At 39.9% G+C, this 16,966-nt stretch overlaps 1 protein-coding gene across 1 annotated transcript in view; it reads left to right on the forward strand.

Annotated features, from left to right (window-relative positions):
* The window catches only part of TESPA1 (thymocyte expressed, positive selection associated 1), a 66,586-nt gene that overhangs the window by 28,135 nt on the left and 21,485 nt on the right, over positions 1-16,966 (forward strand). The window contains exon 10 of the mRNA XM_065888165.1: positions 4,502-4,680. Within this exon, the coding sequence (XP_065744237.1) occupies positions 4,502-4,680 (179 nt within the window). The remainder of the gene's footprint in view (positions 1-4,501; positions 4,681-16,966) is intronic.

Genomic DNA, 16,966 nt, shown 5'->3' on the forward strand with positions numbered 1-16,966 from the left:
AGTCTGACAGAGAAGCCAGATACCATATGATTGCACTTCTATGTGGAATCTGAAAACAAAACAAACAAACAAAACAAAACTCATTATACAGAGAACAGATTGGGGTTGCCAGAGGGGTAAAGTGTTGGAGGGTAAGTGAAATGGGTTACGGGGATCAAGAGGTACAAACTTTCAGTTATAAGATAGATAAGCTATGGGGATATAGTATACAGCCTGGATACAGTAGTCAATAATATTGTATTGCAAATTTGAAAGTTGCTAAGAAAGTAAATCTTAAGAGTTCTCATCACCCCTTCCCACACACAAAAGAACCATGCTTTAAGAAAAGGGGGGTGGAGGCAAAGCCTATTTCTCAACAAGGAAATTTAACTTCTTATTTTGAATTTGTGTTTGCCATTACACTTTGCATCTTCGTTTCTCTTCCTTTGCTTTCCCTTTATCTGTACTGCCTCATTCTTCTTTGGAACTGTGGAAGGCAGAAGAGTAATTTCTATATGCCTAACATAATGTTCATTTTCTGCGTTATACATTTCAAATATTCCAGTGGATTACCAAGGCTGTATCCAAGGCAGTCACGCCACATGGCTTCACGTGTCAACATTCACATAGACTGTAGTGTAAGCATTGCTCCTGGAGATGTGCAGAGCAGAGGCCCTGGCTCCATCCACACTACCTCATCTAGCCCTTCATGTGAATGGCCTTTAGTGATTATATAACCTTTTTGGAGATATTATCTCACATAAACCTTATAATCACATAGAGAGCAAAAACCATTTTATGCTTGATAAGGCTCAGAGCAGGAAAATTACTTAGCGAGATTATGTAATTAGTTTTTTTTAAAACATCTTTATTGGGGTATAATTGCTTTACAATGGTGTGTTAGTTTCTGCTTTATAACAAAGTGAATCAGTTATTTAGTTAATATCAGAATCAGAGCTAGAACTTAGGTCTCCTGACTCCAAACCAGTGCTCTTCTCATCAGTGCACACTGCCCAGAGTGTGCAGGAGCTCAGACTGTAGCTGTGGATCAGAGCAAGCCTCACTACCTTTACTTGAATCTGACCTTCGTTTACTTGTGCCCTAACCCTTTGAGCTAAGCACCAATAACCTCACTACCTTTATCAACACTGAATTTTGCTTGCCTTCTTATAAACTCACCGGCAAGATGAGTGTTAGGCAGGTTAAGCAGGAACACTCACAGGCCACTTGGAGCTCATAGTTTAGTGAAAGACATGATAGGAAAATCCACAATTACTTTGATTTAATTTCATCAAATGCCATAGGGACATCGAAAAATGAACTTCCCAGAGGATGACATGTCCAGATGAATCTGGACAGACGAGTAAAAGTTGAACAGGAGAAAGGTATGGGGGGAGGTAGAAGAAGAAACAAGACATTGATATCCTAGGCAGAGAGAAAACACGTTCAGAGGCAAAGAGAAATGGAATGTCATAATACTGTATCTTCAGAAGCTACACCTTCTGCCTAGTGGTCGAAAGGGAATATGTGGGAGAGGATCAAAATTAAGAATAGGAAAGATAAATAGAAATCAGATTATGAAACAAAGTCTTCTGTGTTATTTTCAGAGTTTTGGTTTAGTCTAGGAAGATAGGAAACTACTTAAAAATGTATGAAGGAAGTGACATGATTAGATTTATCTTTTAGAAAGATCATTCTAGCAGAGGTATGGGAGATGGATTAAATAGGGAGCTAGTGGAGTAAGGAAGATCATCTCAGAGTCTACCACAAAAGACCGAGGAGAAATGTAATGACCAGAAATAAGACAAGAGTGCTGGGAATAGAGAGGAAGAAGAGTGAGCTTTTGAGATATTTAATATGTACAATGGCTAAGCCTAAGACCAAGCATATTTGTGTTTGTGGGAGAGGGAAGGGATGAGAAAAATAAAGGAACACAGAGAAATTGGCAGGTTTCACCTTAGGTAACTAAGTGAATATTAATGCCCTTTTATTAAGAACAAAATACAGTAGAAGCAACAAGTTGGAAGGCAAATATTTTAAAGTATAAGTTTAAAAAGGCAAAATACTGCTTCAGGAAGGAAGGTGTAGTGTTCAGTAACATATGTCATAAACTATCCACTAGGAAAGACAATGCAACTATACCTTTGGATTTTCCACTAGAAAATGGTTAGGAAACTTGGTAACAGTATTTTTATTGTGTGACAGGGCTTTACAATATTAATGTGAAAAATGAATAGGAAATTATGCAAACAAAGTAGGTAAAGGGGTCAAGAGACTCTAAGGAGTGTTTTGTTTTGTTTTCTAGGATGTGGAAGTTTTAAGCATGTATATTTGCTGAAGGAAAAGAATCAATAGGGTGGAGAAGGCCATGGTTCAGGAGGGAAGGGAAATGAGGATGTGAGGTCAACAGAGAGCTGGAATAAGTTGAGATCCAAAGCATTTTGGAGGGTTTAGCCAGGTCCTTTGAGTTTAGAGGAAAGGAAAAAGGACAGATGTGAATACAGTTACATTGGTTGTCTGGAGAGGAGGTCAAGAAATATATGCTTACTGGTTTCTCTCTTTTTCCTGTTGGGTCATCATTAAAAGCATGAGGCAAGAAATTTGAGGAGGATCATAAAGATTTGAGATCACCACTATGGAGAAAGGGCAAGAGTAATATTTATTAATAGAAATATGTATTAATAGTCGAATTGGTGAACAGCATTAGGGCTCAGCTCAAGGTGCAGAACATGGATTGGGAATAGTTTTGTCATTTTCTCCAGCAGAGCTCAGCAGTCTATAAAAAGAATAAGAATAAAAGCATAGGTATACTTTTATAAGTCTAAACATTAAGAAGTGAACTTTTTCAGGAATCTCATTTCATGGTGAGAAGAGCAGAAAGCCTAAGTCACATGACTCTTTGATCCCATTGCTTCTGCTGCTGATAATAACTTTAAATATTACTTACAGTAGTGAGAAGCATTTCCCCAGGTAGAGTCTAAAAGTTTCTACCAATCCAGTACACAAAGTTGTCTCAAAGATGCATGATGCGTGCACCACAACTACTGAGCCTGTGCTCTAGAGCCCACAAGCCACGACTACTGCGCCCACGTGCCACAGCTACTGAAGCCTGTGGGCCTAGAGCCTGTGCTCCGCAACAGGAGAAGCCACCGCAATGAGAAGCCTGTGCACCTCAACAAAGAGTAGCCCCCGCTCGCCGCAACTAGAGAAAGCCCGCGCACAGCAACGAAGACCCAACACAGCCAAAAATAAATAAATAAACAAAACAAAAAAAGAAATAGTAAATGCAGATCATTAAAAAAAAAAAAAAAAAAAAAAGATGCATGATGTGGGCTTCCCTGGTGGCGCAGTGGTTGAGAGCCCGCCTGCCGATGCAGGGGACACGGGTTCGTGCCCCAGTCCGGGAAGATCCCACATGCCGCAGAGTGGCTGGGCCCGTGAGCCATGGCCGCTGAGCCTGCGTGTCCAGAGCCTGTGCTCCGCAACGGGAGAGGCCACAACAGTGAGAGGCCCGTGTGCCGCAAAAAAAAAAAAAGTTGCATGATGTGACAAACAACCCAATCAAAAACTGAGCCGAAGACCTAAATAGACATTTCTCCAAAGAAGACATACAAGTGGCCAACAGGTGCATGAAAAGATGCTCAATTTCACTAATTATCAGAGAAATGCAAATGAAAACTACAATGAGGTATCACCTCACGCCAGTCGGAATGACCACCATTAAAAAACCCACAAACCATAAATGCTGGAGAGGATGTGGAGAAAAGGGAACCCTCCTACACTGTTGGTGGGAATGTAAATTGGTGCGGGCACTATGGAGAACAGTATGGAGGTTCTTTTCAAAACTAAAAATAATGTTACCATATGATCCAGCAATCCCACTCCTGGGAATATATACAGTGAAAACTCTAATTCAAAAAGATACATGCACAGCAATGTTCATAGCAGCACTATTTACGATAGCCAAGACATGAAAGCAGCCTAAATGTCCACAGACAGATGAATGGATAAAGAAGATATGGTATATATACACAATGAAATAGTACTCAGCCATAAAAAAGAATGAAATAATGCAATTTGCAGCAACATGGATGGACCTAGAGATTACCATACTAAGTGAAGTAAGTCAGACAGAGAAAGACAAATATCATATGATATCACTTATATGTGGAAACTTAAAAAATGATACCAATGAACTTATTTACAAAATAGAAACAAACTCACAGACATAGAAAGCGAACTTATGGTTACCAAAGGGGATAGTGGGAGAGGGGGAGAGATAAATTAGGAGTTTGGGATTAACAGATACACACTACTATATATAAAACAGATAAACAACAAGGTCTTATTGTATGGCACAGGGAATTGTATTCAATATCTTGTAATAACCTATAATGAAAAAGAATGTATGTATAACTGAATCACTTTGCTGTACACCTGAAACTAACACAACATTGTAAATCAACTATACTTCAATTTTTAAAAAAATGCATGATGTGTTTCTTTTAAATTCCCATTGCAGGCTTTTACCACCACCACAGCACGTGCTCTGACAGCAGCAGCTTCATAGAAGAGCCTAACTCCCACCTCCTCTTGCAGGAGGCTGTATGGCCTCCAATATCCAGCTCCTGCTCTCTGGCCCTACAGACTCCTAATCCCAGTAGGAGAAAAGCAGCATGGTACACCGGACAGAAGACCAGAGTAAGAGACTTGGAATCTCCATCCTGATGCTATCATGAACAGCATGCACAGAGACAGACCTTAGGCAGTCACTTCATTTCTCTTTGGTTTTTCTACTCTGTGGGTATTAGAATACATGATCTACATGATAGGGACAGTGGTAACCTGGACAAATACTTAATTTTCGCTCAAGCTTTGACACTGCCTAGGACAGTTAGAAGATTTAAGGATGATCACATTTGAGGAACAAGGGTTGCTACTGGAATACTCTAAAAGGGCTCAAGCTAAATGAGGAAGCACAAATCCCACTTTCAGGCCCTGAAACCTTGGTGCAGCCTACAGTAGGATTCCCTCTGAGCCTCTATTCATCCCTCTGTGCTCCCAATTAAATTCCAGGAAGTCTTCCACCATACCACTGTCCTGTTTTTCTTCTTGAGGCCTCATCCAAGGAGATACGCTTGGAGCCTCCCCACTAAAACCATTTTCTCCCTGTATCCTAAATTTTGGATCTTCATAGGAAAAGAGATGAGCGGGATTCAGAATCCCTCCTCTTGGCCATTGCAAAAAATTCGCAGTATTTTCTGCTGGAAGAAAACAATACAAATAAAAATACGTTTTTAAACCTTGGAATTTTTTTTTTTTTTTTTTGGTACGCGGGCCTCTCACTGCTGTGGCCTCTCCTGCTGCAGAGCACAGGCTCCAGATGCGCAGGCCCAGCGGCCATGGCTCACGGGCCCAGCCGCTCTGCGGCACGTGGTATCCTCCTGGACCGGGGCACGAACCCACATCCCCTGCATCGGCAGGCGAACTCTCAACCACTGCGCCACCAGGGAAGCCCAACCTTGGCATGTTTTAAAAAGAATAAGCAGTTGTGGTTTGTGTCAGAAGGAAAATGTTTTGTCAATAAACAGAGCTTGAACACTGACAGAACTCTACCAGGCCATATGTGGTATAGAGCATTTTAGATACATTCCTTCTCGAAGAAAATTTTAGTAGGGTGGGAGAGGTCACACACACGCACGCGCGCACGCTTACAGTAATGTATTACTTGGTTGCCTAATACACTGCAAGATAGTGTATGGTAGACAATTAGAATATTGCCTACCATACCAGTAAACAAAGGATGTCACAGTCATCAGTGACTGCAGCCCTTCAACGTGAGTCGGTGAGCCCTGAGGAAACTCAGGATATGAAAACACAGGATACCGGCCCCAGAGAGCTGAGGTGCATATCAAAGGAATGATTTCAGTGAGCCACATTCCTGCATCTTCTCATACATAGAAAAGCGTGAAATTCCTTAACTTGACATATCTGGTTTTCTTTCATTAATAGTAATCTTTTGATGTTCCCGACTACCTGCGCTTTGTTACAAAACTCCTGTGTATCCTAGCTCCCCTCCCTGGCCTCCTCAGAACGGTACTCTCAGGATTACTTGAGATTCTGCCTCCCAGGCTTGAAGTCCTAAAAATTCTCGCCAAATAAAACAAAGCTCTCAGGGCTTCCCTGGTGGCGCAGTGGTGAAGGATCCGCCTGCCAATGCAGGAGACATGGGTTTGAGCCCTGGTCCCGGAAGATTCCCACATGCCGCGGAGCAACTAAGCCTGTGCGCCACAACTACTGAGGCTGTGTGTCACAACTACTGAAGCCCGTGTGCCTAGAGCCCATGCTCCTCAACAAGAGAAGCCACCGTAATGAGAAGCCCGCGCACTGCAACAAAGAGTAGCCCCTGCTCACTGCAACTAAAGAAAAGCCCAGGTGCAGCAACAAAGACCCAATGCAGCCAAAAGTAAATAAATAAATATATTTTTTAAAAAAACAGCTCTCAACTTTTAGGTTGTGAATAATTTTTTAGTCAACAATAGCAAAGATCAGGAGAAAGGGATTAGACAGAAAGGATAACCATGAGTGTTAAAGATAAAAAAAATCATACCAGATATTACGAGCAAACAGAACTCTATTTTATTTTGATAGTACTGCCAGTCATAGAGCATAGACCAGTCTGGTTGCCTAGCTAGGTGGAAACAAAGGGCTGGAGAGTTTTTAAGAGCTGTAGTGGAAGGCTTCTTAGACCATCTCTGTTTGCTAATTGTCCTTACCCAAAGGAAAAGTAAACTTTCTGGTATCTTCTTGACAGGAGGTAGTTTTGCAACTTGGAACTAGCTCTCCTCCCCCTACCCCTAAGTTAGGCTCCTACCCTTCCACAGAAACTGGGGAAACTTATCCATTCTTTTTTAGATTCTTTTGCCAATAGGCCATTACAGGGTATTGACTAGAGTTCCCTGTGCTATACAGTAGGTCCTTATTAGTTATCTATTCTATATATAGTAGCGTGTATATGTCAATCCCAATCTCCCAATTTATCCCTCCCCATCCTTTCTCCTCCACTGGTAAGCATAAGTTTGTTTTCTACATCTGTGACTCTATTTCTGTTTTGTAAATAAGTTCATTTGTATCATTTTTTTAGATTCTACATATAAGCAATATCATATGATATTTATCTTTTTCTGTCTGACTTACTTCACTCAGTGTGACAATATCTAGGTCCATCCATGTTGCTGCAAATGGCATTATTTCGTTCTTTTTTATGACTGAGCAATATTCCATTTGTGTGTGTGTGTGTGTGTGTGTGTGTGTGTGTGTATACACACACACACAATGGAATATATATATATATATACCACATCTTCTTTATCCATCCCTCTGTTGATGGACATTTAGGTTGCTTCCATGTCCTGGCTATTGTAAATAGTGCTGCAGTGAACACTGGGGTGCATGCATCTTTTCGAATTATGGTTTTCTACAGATATATGCCCAGGAGTGGGACTGCTGGATCATATGGTAGTTCTATTTTTAGTTTTTTAAGGAACCTCCATACTGTTCTTCATAGTGGCTTTACCAATTTACATTCCCACCAACAGTGTAGGAGGGTTCCCTTTTCTCCACACCCTCTCCAGCATTTGTTATTTGTAGACTTTTTGATGATGGCCATTCTGACTGATGTGAGGTGACACCTCATTGTGGTTTTGATTTGCATTTCTCTAATAATTAGCAGTGATGAGCATCTTTTCATGTGCTTCTTGGCCATCTGTATGTCTTCTTTGGAGAAATGTCTGTTTAGATCTTCTGCCCATGTTTTGATTGGGTTGTTTGTTTTTTGACATTGAGCTGCGTGAGTTGTTGGTATATTTTGGAGATTAATCCCTAACACCCTTTCAATGCTGATTTCTCTCTGCCACAACTACTCCCACCTCACCCCCATTGCCCTCACTGCCATCCTGGGTCACCTAGGAAACCCTGTGAAAGGAGAGGAGCCAGTCTGGGATGTAGGACACCCACAAGAAGCAGGCTGCTCATACTTGCAGCCCCACAAGGCAAAGTGACAGGTGTCCATGTACAAATTGCAGTTTCTAAGTGAATCCTAAGTATAGGCTGGGGAAAGACAGGGTCATTACAGGGAGCTGGTTCAAAGGAAAGTAATGTGGGTGGAAAAGGCTATAGGAGATGGCTTTTCCAGACTACATGAAGGCCTCTGGAGGCTGCTGGGTGGAAGAGTGGGGAGAGGGACCATTGGAATGGGGATAGAGGGACCATTGGAATGGGGATAGAGGGACCAGAGGTCCTTAGCTGGTTTGGAGAGGGTATAAGTTTTCAGAGTTGCCAAAATCTGAGGATTGGGCGGGTATTTCAAGTTATCCCTTCCCAGGTATCTGGCTCTACTTAGATTCACAGCTCCAGAGTGCAACAAGGATATAAACCCTACTTGGGGCCCCAAATATGAAAGCCTATACCCTCATCATTCACTAGCCAGCTGTATGATTTAGGCATGGTGTTTAACCTCCCTAAGTTCTCAACTGTAAAGTAAAGTTACTGAGGACTGTCCTGTCTAGTATACTGGATTGGAATAAGCAAAGTAATGGTATAAAAGTGCTTTTAGCACAGCAATGTTTATTCTAGGAAGGATTCTAATGAGACAGAAAGCGCTGACTCACAGCATCAGAATGTCAGTAAAGTGAGGGGTAGGTTTAGAATCTAGACACTCACTAACTGTGTTACTTTATTCATGGCTACTGCAATATGGAGAGAGGCCAGAACTAAGCCTGAACTCAACTCTGCTGAAGCAGGAGTGATAGTTTTTAAGGGTGAGAGTGAGCTAATGGAAAAGCACCAAGGACCTTAGGAGGTGGCCATAGGCCATCTGTATTTGCTAACTGGCTTTATCCAAAGGAAAAATCTTTCTCATATCTTTGTGACAGGAGACAGTTTTTCAACTTAGGGCTAGACACCTATGATGTTAGGCGCCTACCCTCCCACAGAAACTGGGATATAAAGGTGCTAATTCTCTTTCGAAGATTACATTCCAAAGAGATAGCTCCCAGGTCCCTGTAAAAGACAGTCCTGAGTTGTAGAACTGGGAAGAGACTTGGAGATTTCTGTTTCAAAGGGGTAGAGGAATAATTTACAATGGCAAGGGTTTTTTTTTTTTCTTTTCTTTTTTCTTTTTCTTTTCTTTTTTTTGCTGTGGTGGGATTTTATTTTCTTATTATGTTTTTCTTTTTTTTTTACTTTTTATTTATTTATTTTTTAAACATCTTTATTGGAGTATAATTGCTTTACAATGGTATGTTAGTTTCTGCTTTATAACAAAGTGAATCAGTTTTACATATACTTATGTCCCCATATCTCTTCCCTCTTGTGTCTCCCTCCCTCCCACCTTTTTTACTTTTTAAAATTGAAGTATAGTTGATTTACAATGTTGTGTTAGTTTCAGGTGTACAGCATAACGGTTCAGTTATATATATATATATATACATTCTTTATATATATTTCAGATTCTTTTCCATTATAGGTTATTACAAAATATAGAATGTAGTTCCCTGTACTGTACAGTAGGTCTTTGTTGGTTATCTATTTTATGTATAGTAGTGTGTATAGGTTAATCCCAAACTCCTAATTTATCCCTCACCCCCTTTCCCCTTTTGTAACCATAAGTTTGTTTTCCACATCTGTGAGTCTGTTTTATAAATAAGTTCATTTGTATCATTTTTTAGATTCCACATATAAGTGATATCATATGATATTTGTCTTTCTCTGTCTAATTACTTCACTTAGTATGATTGTCTCGAGATCCATCCATGTTGCTGCAAGTGGCATTATTTCATTCCTTTTTATGGCTATTATTCCACTGTCTATATATATATATATATATATATATATATATATACATACATACATACACACACACACACACACACACCACATCTTCTTTATCCATTCATCTGTCCATGGACATTTAGGTTGCTTTCATGTCTTGGCTATCATAAATATAGTGCTGATATGAACATTGGGGAGCATGTTTCTTTTTGAATTAGAGTTTTCATCTTTTCCGGATATATGCCCAGGAGTGGGATTGCTGGATCATACAGCAACTTATTTTTAGTTTTTTAAGGAGCCTCCATACTGTTTTCCACAGTGGCTGCACCAATTTCATTCCCACCAACAGTGTAGGAGGGTTCCCTATTCTCCACACCCTCTCCAGCATTTATTGTTTGTAGACTTTTTGATGATGGCCATTCTGACCAGTGTGATTTGATACCTCATTGTAGTTTTGATTTGCATTTCTCTAATAACTAGTGATGTTGAGCATCTTTTCATGTCCCTCTTGGCCATCTGTATGTCTTCTTTGGAGAAATGTCTATTTAGGTCTTCCGCCCATTTTTCGACTGGGTTGTTTGTTTTTATGATATTGGGCTGCATGAGCTGTTTGTATACTTTGGAGATGAATCCTCTGAAGGTCGCATCATTTGCAAATATTTTCTCCCAGTCTGTAGGTTGTCTTTTTGCTTTGCTTATGGTTTCCTTTGCTGTGGAAAAAAATAAGTTTGATTAGGTCCAATTTGTTTATTTTTGCTTTTTTTTCTTTTGCCTTGGGAGACAGACCTAAGAAAATGTTGGTACAATTTATGTCAGAGAATGTTTTGCCTATGTTCTCTTCTAGGAATTTTATGGTGCCATGTCTTATATTTAAGTCTTTAAGCCTACAATGGCAAGTTTTCAAAAAAAAAATGCTCTAAGAAAATGGAGATCAGGAGCCTAGAATGAAGAAGAAGCCTGCCAAAGCTCAGTTAAGTTGAAGGGAACATTAAGGCCATCTTGTTCAATACTAATTAGAATAATATTTACTCTGGAAGCTTGCTGTGAGCATCAAATGAGTTATTTTCTGGAAGAGCAGAGCAGAGTGCCTGGCACATATTAATCATGAGAGAAGGGTTTGAAATTATTATTATTATTTTTTTTTTTTTTGCGGTACGCGGGCCTCTCACTGTTGTGGCCCCTCCCGTTGCAGAGCACAGGCTCCGGACGCGCAGGCTCAGCGGCCATGGCTCACGGGCCCAGCCGCTCCGCGGCATGTGGGATATTCCCGGACTCGGGCACGAACCCGTGTCCCCTGTATCGGCAGGCAGACTCTCAACCGCTTCGCCACCAGGGAAGCCCTGAAATTATTAATATTATAAATGATATCTGAGATTTCTTCCATTTCTGAGGTTTGTTAATTCTTTAGGACCTAATGACTTTAATACAGAAAAACGATATTTTCTCATAAAACAACTGTAAGTCTCAATTTCCTGGGCATCAGTTTGTATTCTTAGGCAGTTTTCCAAGGTGAACGTTTAATCTCCAGTCACTTTCCTGCCCTTGCTCAGCACACATTTGCTGCCTATTCTAACACATTGACAGCCCCTAAGGTCTCAAGACTTCACAGTTTTTATAAACCAAACCAAATTAGTGATGTGACTCTTCTAGGGGTGGAGAAGGCTGATGCTTGGTGCTTATTAATATCTAATGCAAAATGACTATTATATTATCTGCTGGTTGGCATGATCATTTTCCCTATACCCACCTCTTTGTTAGTGTGAGGATGGGAATTAATAGCCTGAGGGTATCTAAGGAAGTCCTCTGCTTCATCCATCCTTCCTCAGTCCTGTCTCTACGGGGAAATGTTTCCATAAAGGGCTATAATAGGACACCCGAGCTTGGACAGCAAATGGCTCAAGACAATTCTAATGACACGGTTTTGTAAAGATTTTCTATCCTAAGAAAATTTCTTTCTCAGATGTTTAGTGCATGATAAAGTTACCATTCTTTAATACAACTTTCTCCTTCCATACGTTCCTGTGGCTATACTTGGTCACCAGTAAACAATCATATGCAAGCAGATGATTTCTATGCATGAAAGCAAACAGTAAATCATATATATATATAATAAGGCATTATATTATTTCTTTTCATAAGTTGCAATTTAAGGCACAGCTAGTCTTTTTTTATATCCTATACCACTTCCCAAATGTACCTGTAAATTCAACTTTTATACTATAATCAAAATCAAGGTTACTGTATTTATAGCATTTTAAGAAAAATGCGTTTGGCATTTTTCCCTGTGGCCTCTCATTAGTGAGTCAGGATGCAGTAACCAGTAGTTACTGCATGCAGAAGAAATAGAGGAATGAACACAGGCCTGAGAGTAAGAAATGTTAGCTTGTGCATTGTCATGGCTGTAAACCTGCTTCCTGACCCCGGACAAGTCTCTTTCTCTCTCTCAGCCTCAGAGTCCTCCTCAACTCCCTATTACAGCTGTAGAAGACCCTTTAATCCATATCCCCCTTTCCTGCCATAATTTTTCTCTACAGAACTTACACTACTTCGCATTCTATGTTTACTTCCGTGTTTATTGCCTCTTTTTCCTTAATAGAATGTAAACTCTGTGCAGGAAAACACTTACCTGTTTTGTTCACTAATGTCCTCAGGGCTAGAAAACCACCTGATGCATAAGTGTCACTCTGTTTCTTAAATAGATGAACAAATGAGGAATGAGGAGACCAGATTAGATGATCTCAAATCTTAACCATTGAACCTTTGATTTAGTCATGAGCTATTTCACCATTTGGTTTCATTCCACCTTGTTGCATCCTCATCCTCCCAAATGAACTGTAATAAAATACTTCCACCATCTCATGAACTTAACGATAGCAACAAAGATTTAGGTTAGATGCAAAGCCTTCCTCATCCATTCAAATAAATTCTATGTTAGCTCTTACACCAGAAATGGCTCCCAATTTGTTCCTTATATAAAATGTATCTCCCAATATATATTAAAACTACTAGAAGACAGGCACTGGGACCTTCTCTTTATCTGTACACCCAAAGGAAGGAAGGAAGAAATTTGAAAGTAGGGCTTTAGTGGCTATGTAAAGAAACAGTAGGACGGAAGTCTGGGATTTGTTCCCTCCCCTTGAGGAACTTAATACTTCAGAAGGAAGAAAGAATATTGCTCGACCAGGCAAAAAGTGATCCTGCCTAGATGCAGAGAGATGGGTGAGATGAATTTTCTAAGTTGTCTGTTGCCAAAATTGCCTAAAAATGGATCGGACTATTTCAATCTGTCCAGTGGGCATTAGGATGATGTAGCTGAAGAGAGAGCAGATTGAGTGAGAACTGAGTCATTGCTTACATGCATAAGCCACATTACCTGCAGAGAATGGGGAACAATTGTTCTTCCCTGTTGAAGAATGGGAGGAGAGAAATGAGCTAAGATTTCAGCAGAATGAAGTTAAGACTAAAGCCATGGGGGCACTAACTGTCAGTAATAACCATAAGGCAACATGGCAGTGATGACCGAGCAAGACCGAGCATTTCTGCTTCGGAACTCCTTGCAAACAAAAGCAAACCAAAGTTCTTCAAAGAATTCAAAGGGCTGTGAGCTCAGAAAACTTGCAAGAATTCATGGCAATTGGGAAATGTCCCTTAAAAATCACATATGCTTGTAGGCAGGGTGACGTATTGGAAGTGGAAAGGGATAATTAATCCCAGATGACCAATTTTCCAGGTCTTACCCAAGAAAGAAAATTGGTTCAAACCCCTTGGTCCCTCAATGTGGCTATATCCCTCTTAGAATGCCTATGAAGGAGCTGAAGTATGAGCGTTTTATGGTGCATATGAGGAGCACCGGTTGTTTAAATGTCAAAGGGGGCATATTCAAGAGCCAGGGGTCTTCTGCTGAGACAAGAACTCTGTGTTTGCAGGTGTTGGCAATTAAGAGGGAAGATGGTGACAAGTAGGAAAGAGAAAGCTCAGTTAAGTCTCATTTGAACAAATGCTCAGGCCTCTGTGGTCACACCTACATTCATCCAGAACCTGAAGACATAAGTGATCATTAGTTTCATTGCTAATTTTTACTATTGCTACACATAATAATTAACTATTGCTACTAATACAAAAACATTTTCAAGACAAATACCTCTATCACATGCCAGTCACTGTTCTACAGGCTGATGAGTACTTTTTTAAATGCCTTATGTTTGTGCAACTTCGTTCTAATAGAAATGACTTTGACTGTATCAAAAACCTCAAATGGTCTAAGGTAATAATGGACATGTACTGTCTCATGTGCCCGAGAATTTAGAGATAGAGCTGTCTTCAGTTGAGGCTTGAGTTTATAGCTCAAATAATGGGACCAAGCAGCTTATTCTTTCCATTTCTTGCCTCTGCTTCTTTGATAATTGTTCTGTTTTCAATTAGATTTGCCTTTCATAATCCAAAAATGGCTGCCACTCAATCCTGGGCTAAATGCTTCCTCAAGTACGTGTCACATGAAGAATAAATCTCTTCCCCCTATTTCCATACAAAAGTTTTTGGCTTCAATCTGAATGGTTCAACTTAGGTCACTTGCCACTCAAAAACTAGGACAACCCAGAAGAAATGGACAAATTCTTAGAAATGTACAATCTCCCAAGACTGAACCAGGAATAAATAGAAAATTTGAACAGACCAATTACCTGTAATGAAATCAAAGAAGTAATTTAAAAACTTCCAACAAACAAAATCCAGGACAAGATGGCTTCACAGGTAAATTCTATCCAACATTTAGAAGAGAGTGAACACCTATATCCTTCTCAAACTATTCCAAAAAATTAAGAATGACTCTAACCAAGGAAGTGAAAGACATACACTCTGAAAACTGTAAGACACTGAAGAAGAATATTGAAGATGATAGAAGTAAATAGAAAGATAGCCCATATTCATGGATTGGAGGAATATTGTTAAAACGTCCCATCAGTCTATCTAAGGCAACTATGTAATGCAATCTCTATCAAAATACCCATGCAGGGCTTCCCTTGTGGCGCGGTGGTTGAGAGTCCGCCTGCCAAGGCAGGGGACGCGGGTTCGTGCCCCGGTCCGGGGAGATCCCACAGGTCGCGGAGCGGCTGGGCCCGTGAGCCATGGCCGCTGAGCCTGCACGTCCTGAGCCTGTGCTCTGCAATGGGAGAGGCCACAACGGTGAGAGGCCCGCGTACCGCAAAAAAGAAAAAAAAAAAATCTTCAATGACGGAAATCAAATAACCTTAAATAAATATAGGTATATTCTGTTCATGTCATTGAAGAAATAATAATTTTAAATATCCATTTGTCTGTACCTTCACTCTGATCCTAGTCAACATTTCAGAAGGCTTGTTGTTAAAATTAACAAATAGATCGCAAAATGTATATGACAAAGTAAAAATGTCAGGGAACAAAAATAATCTTGAAAAAGAAAAGTTGCAGGAATCACACACCTGATTTCCAAACTTATGCAGCTATATTAATCAGGTCGTTGAGATATTGACATAAAGATAGAAAAATTGGTCAATGGAGTAGAATAAAGAATTATAAAATAGATTCACACATTTACTGTTAATTGGTTTTTGACAAAAATGCTAAGGATATTCAATAGAAGAAAGGAAATTCTTTCAACAAATTATGCTGAAAAAACACAGAACTACCTATATGATAACAAAAACGTGATTCATATCTCATACCATACACAAAAATCAAAGACGAAATCATAAACACTAAAATTATAAAACATCTAGAATTAAACCAAAGGGTGCATCTATCTAAACTTCGGGAACGCTAACATTTCTTAGATGGAAAATGATAATAATAGGAAAAAGAAAATCAAAAAACTGGATTTCATCAAAAAACATCACGTTTCTTGATCACTTCTGTACATTAAATAGTTCATAGTAACAGTACAGTTCATACCTTGAGAAGAAATACAATCAAGTGGACCAAACTAATGATGAATTGGTTGTTCCACACTTTAATTTTATATACAAGATTAGTCCTTTACAGGATAAGCAAATCCTAGTGTAGCATGAGTGCCCAGTTAATACCCAATACTTACACCCACTTACAGAACTGTGGTGCTAACAATAGAGGTCCAATGTGATCCACTTGCCGGTGTCAGGTCATTTCACCCACAGCCATTATTAATCCAATATTTTCCTGTTAATATTGGATGCATTTTCTTCATTACATCATTTCTTTTTATTGTCTATCATATCTAAATTCTTCCCAGAGGGCAGGAGCTTAAAACTTTGTTCACTGCTAAATAAGGAACTTTCAACTCTATGCAGTGAAAAGATTTACCCTTGCTTTCTTTCATCGGTGTTTTGGTATCTGCAGAGCCTGCTTGAGACTAACTTCCAAGCAGGAACATTGTTCTCAGTTCAAGAACTTTCATTGGTAATTCAGTCATTTTATGCCCCAGACCACTTGGAATGATGTCAGGGAGGTTCTTTGAGAGCCCTATTTGCCACCACCAAGCAGCAATACAACATGTTTCTGTATGAGTGGGTCACTCCCTGAAATTTCATTCTTAGCACACCCTTAAAAGTAAACTTCCACACTATGAGGGAGCATTTCTTAATGGCCCTCACATATTTGACTGTCTATCTCCCATCATCCAGGGCACAGCCGGAATCCATAGTTACTTATGGCCTCAGAACAGTGTGATGGTCTTCAATAGTGAGGCTACTTTTACCAAATACCATTGAGAAGCTTGCATCTGTTTTTCAAATGGTCTGTAAGAAGAATCTGCATCGGGTAGTTTTCAAATCCAAAACCCAAGAGAACTTTGCAAAGAAATCCTATTTGATTTCTGCCACGGGGTTAGTCTGCACATATATGGGCAGAAACTTCTACTATATGAACTGTCAGACCCTATGGGCTCATAGAGAAAGCCTGGGGCCCACTCTCAGTAACTCTGTTAAGGATTTCTGCTTAGGGTCCTGCTAAAATTCAGATTTCTACCTGGTGACTTTGTGAGAAGAGGCTAACGGGATTCCTAGGTTAGGAATATGATTTTGCCAAAACAAGAAGAGTCCTCTTGCTTATTAGCATGATCAGAAAAGCATGACTACATGTTGCATAATTTGAGCAATGTCTCTGGTTGCTCCAACACATAATTCCCAGGAATTTCACAAATGGAACA

Source organism: Phocoena phocoena, chromosome 11, assembly GCF_963924675.1.
Source record: "Phocoena phocoena chromosome 11, mPhoPho1.1, whole genome shotgun sequence".
Lineage (NCBI taxonomy): Eukaryota > Metazoa > Chordata > Mammalia > Artiodactyla > Phocoenidae > Phocoena > Phocoena phocoena.